This window comes from Limulus polyphemus, unplaced genomic scaffold (genome assembly GCF_000517525.1).
Source record: "Limulus polyphemus unplaced genomic scaffold, Limulus_polyphemus-2.1.2 Scaffold3453, whole genome shotgun sequence".
NCBI classification, from domain to species: domain Eukaryota; kingdom Metazoa; phylum Arthropoda; class Merostomata; order Xiphosura; family Limulidae; genus Limulus; species Limulus polyphemus.
In genome coordinates, this window is record NW_013669063.1 from 81,023 (window position 1) to 90,857 (window position 9,835).

The 9,835-nt window shown below is 33.5% G+C and overlaps 1 protein-coding gene across 2 annotated transcripts in view; it reads left to right on the forward strand.

Annotated features, from left to right (window-relative positions):
* The window catches only part of LOC106469375 (fasciclin-2-like), a 78,428-nt gene that overhangs the window by 35,138 nt on the left and 33,455 nt on the right, over positions 1-9,835 (forward strand). For both annotated transcript variants that reach the window (XM_013929867.2, XM_022397879.1), the window contains exon 3: positions 507-661. In XM_013929867.2, coding sequence (XP_013785321.1) covers positions 507-661 — 155 coding nt within the window. The remainder of the gene's footprint in view (positions 1-506; positions 662-9,835) is intronic.

Below are 9,835 nucleotides of genomic sequence, written 5' to 3' on the forward strand. Positions count from 1 at the left end.
GAAACTAATATAAATTACTAGTAGAAAGAATACTATGTAATAAAGTAACCCTACGTAGAGGAGAGATGTGTAGTTACTTAACTAAATATACTCTACTCCCTTACTTATTATATATATATATATATATATATATATATATACATAACAGAAAATTTACAAATTATTGGTGGAACTTAATAAAAAAATGAAAATACCTTTCATAATGACACATATTTCATTGAATAAATCTCTATAACTGCCTTGGATTTTATTATTTTGTTCTATATTTTGAATGCTTTTCTTCCTTAAAGATTTTCTTTTCAGAAGGATGCTATATTCTCCAGTTAGTATGTTACTAATCACAAGTGTATTTGAGGAAAAATTATGTATGATTTAGAAAAATTAATGTCAGAAAAAAGTAAGAAGAACAGTTAATGTAATATTTTGTATGATGTAAATATTACATATATGTATATAACCTGTACGAAAGTTATTCTGATTTGCATAACTAAATTTTATATTTGCAGGAGAACAACGAGAATTGAAGTATTAAAACAAGACAGTAGTTCGCTGTACTTATCTTTTATTACACCGCATACTAATGACAGTGGTACCTATACATGCACAGCAGCTTATGATAGTTCTGAGAAGCTAGTAGAGTCAATTCATGTCACTTTTTATCGTAAGTTAGTATTTTTTACTTTTGTTATACATATTGTAACTGAAAGAAGTGGCTTGTAATTTCATACCACAAAAAATAATTAAACAAATTGATGAAAAATTTTTGTCTTTAAACTGCTTAATATACATGTTTTATCAATGATTTATACTATTTGGGGTATATATCTATTAAATTCTGTGGTGTAATATTATAACCAGTTTTAAAACGTAATGACTGAATTATTCATTTTTGTTTGTTAGTAATATGTATAGTCATGTATAGGTATAAATTTTGTGAGTTAAGTGTTGAATTTTCATCTCTAGGTTATTAATGATACTGTAAATTTGTTAATGCTCTATTTCTGCGCCTTTAGAATTGCACGTTGTTTTTCCCTTCAGAATGAAAACCAACTGAATAACTAAACTTCCCTTTGAATTGCATATACATGTAACTTAGTATTTATTAGAAGGGCATAGTACATAGCATTTTCAGCATCTTATGTCAAATTGCATGGAAGAGTAGTGGCACAATGGAGGCTCATGAATATAATGCTGCTTCTTAACAGTGCAATCTGTGATCGTCTATCCACATTATGATGTGTCATGTGCATATACTTGATCACTGTTATACTGTTATCTGTATTCAAATATTTGAGAGGTTGTTTTTGTACTATGCAGTAGCATGAACAAATCACAAACAGTATTTGGCACTTGTTTTTTTACATAGTTCTTTATACAGTATAATTTTTTATTTTGCAAAATTTTTCTGGAGAATTTTAAAAAGCATGATTAAGTTTCATCAAACTATACCATTAAAATTATTATTCAGAAATTTATAATTTTAAAAGTAGAAGTTAATATTGTTTAGATTATATCCAAGATTTCACTAATATGAATTGATAAAATGTATCCTAGAGATAGGGGGGGGGGGCTACATATATTTATTTATTTTTACAGCAACAAGTGAATGCTAATGATCACATGATATGAACAACCACTTAATTGCATTGCCTGAACTAACTGCCTTTGGTCCAATCCGAGTCTAAATATGCACACTGATTGGTTGAATTGAGGGAAAGAAGAAAAACAAAATGGCACAAAATTATTAATGTGTTGTGCAACTTCAGTGCTTCATACCTGAAAAAACATGAAGTGCTAAATCTGCGACTAGAATCATTGAAAAAAAAGTTTGATTTACGACTCAAAGAACACAAAAATAGTTCCGGTCTTCCAAGAGTCCAGAACTGTTCTAGATTCGAGTTCTATTCAGCACAGCCCTACATTTGAATAAAATGGGAGAAAATACTAGGCACCATGATGAAATTTGTAGTTGCCATAGTTGCCCTATTGTTCTCCTTGCTTTTGCGATGTCTTTTTATGGGTACATTGGAAGTGTGAAAGTGGCTGGGGAGCAGCAGGGGCCAGGGAAGCTGGTGCCCCAATGACCATGGCCCGCATACATAAATAATTGGCAATTGCTTCGACATACACAATTTTTCATGTGCGTGGAAGCCTGTTTGGTGTATACAATTTTTCATGTAAGCCGTGACTGGCCCCAAAGAGATGATACCCCACCTGCTGCTGGATTATTTATGTATGTGGAAGTGCTGCAGCCTACACAATTACTTATGAACGTGAAGTCTTATGTGCTCCCCCAGGCTGGTGCATTTGCCCTCCCTGCTGCTGTTTGAACAAACTTTATTTTATTAAAAATACTTCACTAAGAAATATGACATTTTGCATGTGAATATTAGCTGAAACACTGCTGAATATCGTGAAGATATACCCAGTATATTGAGTGTTATAACTGTTAAATCTATTAAGACTTTAAATGAGCAGAAAAGGTCAAATTGATCAACCCCGTAGTGAGAGGGCTAATATATCATATTATCTTGTAGTGTGTAGAATGTTCAAGGCCTCAGTCAGGCTATAAATACATATACAAAATGTAGTTTTAGTTAGATTTATAAAAGTTAGTAAGACAGAGCTAGAGAAATAGATCTAGACTGTATACTTATGAATTTAACCATAAAGAGTGTATAACGGCAACTTTTAAAGTGAAATTATCGCAGATTGTATTGTGTTTTAAAATAACTGAATCAGCATGTGTGGACTTTGATGAAAAAATACGATTATTTAAAACTGTGGATGCAACTGTGGTGATTAACTATGCAACAAACTTTTTATATATGTTGGATTTTTATTTTAATATATTATTGTTAAACAAATGGACTGTGTACTGTTTGTTTATTGCTGAAACTTATCACCAACAAGTCACAGCCATCTACTGTAAAGAATTCTGCCATTCATACATAAAAACCTGACAAACACAATGGATACTTCTCAACACCTACACAATGCTAAGTACCTTAGTGAAATGGCCAAATTTTCCATGGAATATTAGAAAACCACATTTGAAAAATAGTAGGAATTGTTGTTACTGATAACACAGGAAATGTAAAAAAAATGAGTCTAATATTAGAAGAAGATGCTGAAGAAGACCAGCTTGTTATGTATGGATGCTCAGCTCATATGTTAAACTTGCCAACAAAAGATATTCAACAGGGTTCTCACTAGGATCCCACAGTGAAGGGTCCTGGAGACTCAAATTTTTTTTCAGTGAGTCCCAGTGAGATTTTCAAGGGTCCCATAGGTAGAATTTAATAAACTAAAAAAAAAAAGGAAAAAGCACTTCATTATCGACAAAAAACTTTATTTACAATTTACACTATATGTTTCCCTTTATGAATGCAAAGTACTTCTCATGATAAGATTAAAAATACTTTTCTTCATCTGAAAATCTTCAAATTTCGTTTGCATAACCCCTAAAACCTTCTAAATATATATCTCAAAAGTTTTTTCAGAAAACTTTATATTTTATCTGTTATTTTCTTTACCTCTATCTGAGGTCAGTTGATTTGACTGACTTCGTAAACACCATAAAAATTAAGAAATAATTATAAATTTTCCCCTATTTTCTCTCGGAAAACCACAATTATTTATCTTAAGTAGCTTAAAGCTTGTAACAGTATACATCTATTTATACTTAAATTTCATTGTTCTATTTCCCTTTGAACTGTCTCTAACTACTATTCCCACCATATACCTTGTAAATCACATGGCGAATGTGCAGCTCACATTACCATATCAAATTACATAATGCATGTACTGCTCATGAGCATACCTCATAAAAAAAATTATTTATTTTACATTATATAACCTAAAAAGTTTTCAGTTTTATGTTTTAGTTACTTTTATAATAATAATAAAGAACAAACATGAAAAACAAGAAATATAGTACTTACCTGGTTTTTTTTTTGCTATTGACTGTCTTTGAAATTGAACCCTACTCTTTAATACTAATTGTACTACTGCATTAAATAATTTCAATTTAATTGAATAATGCATCAAAAAACACAGAATAATAACATGCAAAAAGGAAACAATGTAACACAACTATCAACATTTTTCTGGCTTTCTAACTGTGTGACAAAATCCAATAGAAAAATTCAGCTACGCTTGTAAATGTGTTTCCCATGAGAATAAAGTTTTAACTGGAAAGAAAATAGATGTTTCTTTGTACAGACAGCAATACATCATTTGATAGAAAAAACTTTGGCTTTCTATTAGTTTTAAATAATATAGTTGTAAATGTCAGAGAGATCTATTGGCAAGTTCTGAATGAGAGGAATGTGACAGGTGGGTGTGGCAAAAAGGGTCTGATTTTCTATTTTATTGCTATGTAACTAAATAAAATTAAAGGCTATGTAAGTTATGCTTTGCCTGATCGATGAAAACATTATAATAAGTTATTTACATTAAATTTCATACTTCTTGGAGAGGTGGTAAAAAATTAGAAAAGAGGAAAGACATCGATAACAAACATCACAGTTCTTGTATTAGGAATGATTAAGAATTTTTTTTTATATTACTTTGGAAAATTAAGAACTTAAAATTTAAATAATGTGAAATTTTGAATTATTATCTACATTCCAATGCCAAATTTTATCGTACATTGAAAATAACGTAGTTTAATTACATTTTGAATACAACTCTATGACAGGTTGTGACATGTGCACTTTGACCTACCTGTGATTTTATTTTCATGCAATTTATTACCATTGGTGAATCCTTTTAGAAGTTGATTGTTGACAGTTGTGTACAAACTTTATGCTGTTTAGTTTGATACGGTTCACAGTTTGAAGCAAAGTACCTGTGTTTGCCTTGCATATGAGGAATCTTGTAGTGTTTATTTGGTACCCAGGGGGTCAAATCTTGTGTGTCCTGACAAATTATTATGCGTTCAGGACCCTGGAATTCAGGTTAATTAAAACCCTGTTTAAATTGCTTCTGTTATGATAATATTGTAGAAGTAGTAAAATACTTCCAAAATAATCACCTTGCTGCTTCGATTTATCAAGCTAGTGGGAAGCAGAAGTTAATTCTTCCAAGTGAAGGTTGTTAGAATAAATTTTCTGATTCTTTGAAAATATACATTGATGATGATATGTGAAGAAAATCATAACAAAATAGACAGTAACATTCAAAATATGGAGAGGAATATGAGCCTCAAATGAAATTGTGAAGATTAACTAATTAGACTAAAGCCCATATCTGTTGCCTTAGATAGGGTTCATCATGATTGAACTTCTATTATCGATGCTGTAGAAGCATGGAAAATTATTTTTCGAGATCAAACAAATGCAGTAGTTCCTACAGATGTAAAAAACAATTTTCAACTGCCAACAACAACAGAATGACAAGTACATTATCTAACAAGTTCAGGTCTTGTTCAAGTGTTTTTTCTGTTATCTTTTCCAATATTTTGTTAAAACAAGTAGTATGTTCCTCAAAATAACACAATTTTATTATACTTATAAGTCGTTGTCAATTTACTATTTATATTAGCATAAATGTTTTCATACACAAGTGTTAAAGTCTTATGTAATAGGACTTGTGCACTTATTCACTAGAGGGTTCAGCAAACTAATCTATTTCTTGTTTTCTCACATAATTTCATTGGGGATATACAATTCTACCAAAATTTTTATTGTCAAGTTTTGTCAATCTGTTGGTGATTGTGCATTAAGAAACAGAGTATAGAAAAATAATTCACTTGTCAACTGGGTTCTAAAGTATCTGAACTTTTCACAATAATTATCAAGGAGACAATTATTTAAAGTTCTGGATACAACTCTGGTAACCCAAGGGGTAATGTAAGCAACTTTATTGCAGATTATACAGTAAGAAATAGAGTAGAGAAATATAATTTCTTTTGTAAACTTAGTTCTAAAGTAACTGAACTAGCATGTGTAGACTTTTGACAAAAAGTAGAATTATTTAAAGCTTTACATACAACTTTGATAACCAATAGGGAAGGAATTTTTGTACATACACTTGACTGGTTTTGAATATATTATTTTAAAACAAGTGGATTGTTCTTGACATTTATTCCCATCAAGTCACAGACCTTCTTTAAAAGAATCCCAGCCCACATACACGAAACTCTGACATTTGGTGACCCAGCCCGGATTATACAGTGGTAAATGGCAGTAGAAGAAGATGTGAATGACAGCGGAAGTACACCTATATACATACAGCTATAGTGGTGATGAAAATAGTGTAGAGATTACAATCATGCTATATACCCATGTCAACCGATTTTGATAAATGGGTAGAAAGAGATGAGCATCTTGGACTCGTAGATGGTGAACTATGACAGTTTGTTAAACAACAACAAGATCTAGAGAGAGAGAAGAGTGTAGGCAGAGATGGGAGAAAGAATAAGATGAGAGAATAAGAACACAAATTGAGAAAGAAGAAAAGGAGAGAGAGAGAGAGGAGAGAGACTGCAAATAGAGAGAATAAGAGCACAAATTTAGATCACCAAGCTCACCCAACAGAAAGAATAAAGACCCAAGAATGATAATGGGGTTAGGGCCAGCCGACCCACGCTGCACAAATTTGATAAATAGAAAGACAACGTGGATGCTTTCCTGGAGAGATATGAAAGATTCGCCCAAAGTCATAATTGGTCCAAAGGCAAGAGGGCAGTCTATCTCAACACACTTATCAAAGTAAAAGTCCTACAAGTCTATGCAGGTATGATATTAGAAGATGTCATGGACTATAAATTCATAAAATTTTAATTGGACAAAAAGGAGCTTATTAGCCCATCAATGATGTCCCTTCCATCTCCCAGCTATAACCACACCTTACTACTCATGTATTCATTTGATCTTATCTTGAACTTAGATTAATTTTCTGCCTCCACCACCCTTGAAGGCAGCTCATTCCAAACGCCAAACACCCTGTTTGAAAAGTAATACTGTCTAAACTGCAGATGACTTCTATGCTGCCAAAATTTGAAGTTAAGATCCCATGTTCTATTGTTTTCACTGCTAAACACAAAAGGTGTGATGGATCTATATTATCAATACCCTTAATAATCTTAAACACCTCAATCAAATCCCCCTCTGACTCTTCTCCTCTGCAGATAAATTTAGTTTAGATATTTTAGTCTCTCTTTATAGGACAATCCCACCATCCCAGGTATCATCCTAGTGGTTCTTCTTTGAACTTTCTCCAATAGTTCAATGTCCTTCTTGAGGCCTTACAAGTGATCTGTACAGTGAAACAATAATATCCCTTGTCTTGTATTCAATATTTCTATAGATACTACTTAAAAGCCTATTAGCCCTATTGTTAGCTACAATACACTGTTTAGATGACTCAAGTGATTTTTCTATACACCAAAACCAACTTCTTCAACCACAGTATATAATGTATTCCCCTTTAAATTGTAACAATAATTTCCATTGTGAAAACCTACATGCATTACCTTACATTTTGGATAGTTAAACATCATATGCCACATATTGGCTCAATGCATCAAATGATCTAAATCTCCCTGTAAGTCTGCAGCATCATTGATACAGTTAGCCAAACCAAAAATTTTATTGTTATCTGTAAACTTCAAAATTTTATTAGTCATTCCAGAGTCAATGTCATTAATATCATTAATATAAATCACAAACAGTATTTCCTTCATCAACTCTTGCAGTAATATCCTCACAAGTTAAAAGTGGCCTTGTGAAACACTAGGAATTTACTGAGGAGAAGTCAAACCTGACACTAGAGAAACTGTGTTTCAGTTTGTAGCACATCTATGGTGATACTTTACAAGATGGACTGACATGGCCAAGTGTGAAAATAGTTTTGAGGGACTGGCAGATCTACTAATACATGAACAGTTCATGATCACATGCTCAACTGACATGTCACTGTTCTTAAAAAAGAGAGCACTACAAGATTAAATGAGATGATCATGTTTACAGAACAGTATATGGAATCCCATGGAGTGGGTATAACTGGCAAGTCTAAGAATAACCAGTTTAAAGTCAAAACCAGTGGTAGTTGACCAGAAGCAGGAGTCCACCAAAGGTGACAAGAGATTAACCAACAAATTGGAGAAGAAATGCTATATTTGTTATTAAATAAGGCACATTTCAAAGGAGTGCAAGTCTATCACCAACAAGCAACAGCAGGAACCTCAACATAAAGCAGCTGGAGCTACTTACAAAGATGGTGGTGGTAAGAAACAAAAAAAGAGTGAATGTCACCATTTGTGCTGCTGCCAGAAGAAACAGAATCAAGACAACTTGCCAGGTTCACCACAAAAAGGAAGTGCTGTTTCCATGATTAATCAGTGCATGATTGATGTTCAGCTCAAGTTAGCAAATGGATCAACAGCACCAGTAGTGAATGGAGCATGTGACAAAATTCAAGAAGTGCCAACAAATCTCCTTGAGGTGAATTCTGTATTTGATGAGGGGACCTCCTAGAAAGGGCTCTGTATCTTCAGTTTACCTCCTCTTGGATATGAACATCCACTCATGTGTTTGTGGTGCTTGGTGACCTGTGAAGAGGAGGAGAGGATGCTGGTGAGTTGTGTCTGGGACACTGCAACACATCACTTTGGCCTTGAATTCCTGTAGATGGGTGGCTCCCCCCCCCAGGGTCATTTGGCTAGTCCTGTTGGGCTAGGGTCAATTGAGTACCAGTGTTGAGCATTCTCAATGGGTGTTGTGGACATTGTGTCTGATGCTGGTGTTTGGATATAGTGCTCTTGAAGCCCTGGCATTGCCAAAGTATCCTTATTTGGCATTATAGTGAATCTCCTCATAGGACTCCATGGTGGATGGGGTCAGTGTACACTGAATCATTCTCCTGTTATTATGGATTATTCAATCCTTAACACAATAGAATATTTGAAAAAAAGTCAATAGGTGAGTGACCACGTATGGAAGACTGTTGCACAGTCACCATAGAAGTCAACTCCTGTACTTCAATTTTTAACTATTCATCCTATGTCTGACAAATCCTCAGTGCATATGTCTCCCTTTTTCATTCAGAAGGGATTAGAGGAGATTGCTGGCTCTCCCAAGTCAGTCAAGAAGTTGTGTTCTGGAGACATCTTGATAGAAACATCTACACCAACACATAGCAAACTCCTCCTGAAGTCAAAGACCCTTGGGGACATACCTATTTCCAAAAATGGAAAGAGGCAGGTGGGGTGCCACTGCGTTTGATTTATTACATGAGCAGTATCTTAGCAAATTAAAAAGATATTAGGCTATTTTATATTCTAGCTTGTCAATATCTGTAATTTCAGTTTCTAATTCGTACGAAACTATAGACTTAGTATTTTGACTTCACAATTCAGAATAATTCTGTCCTTGCAAGGGAAGATATGGCACACAACAGAAACTCCTTGGCTGAAAAAACAAGCGAGGATCTCCAACTCGAGAATGTTCTTCGAATCCCTCTCAACAATAACTCCTCATGAAGAGTTAAAAGTAGCATGGGGAGTAACCTCAACGGCTCCCTTATATACACTTACTTCTATATGTGACATGAATAACTAATCAGAAGCTCAGAATGTCCCCCTAGTGGTTTCCTCATCCTTTCTAATGTGGCTAGTGCCATTTCTTTCTTTTGAACCAAGATTTCAATGAGATAGGTTGTGCTCGAAACTTCATATGTTTTAAAAGTAAAAAACATCATAGTTGAATTCTGTGGTATTGATGTAGTAATTTATGATTTTCTAGTTATTCAAATGTATATAAAAACCTAAAAAACATTTTGTTTCATATCCTCCACATAAAAAAGTTTAAAGGCTTAGCAACCTACGTCA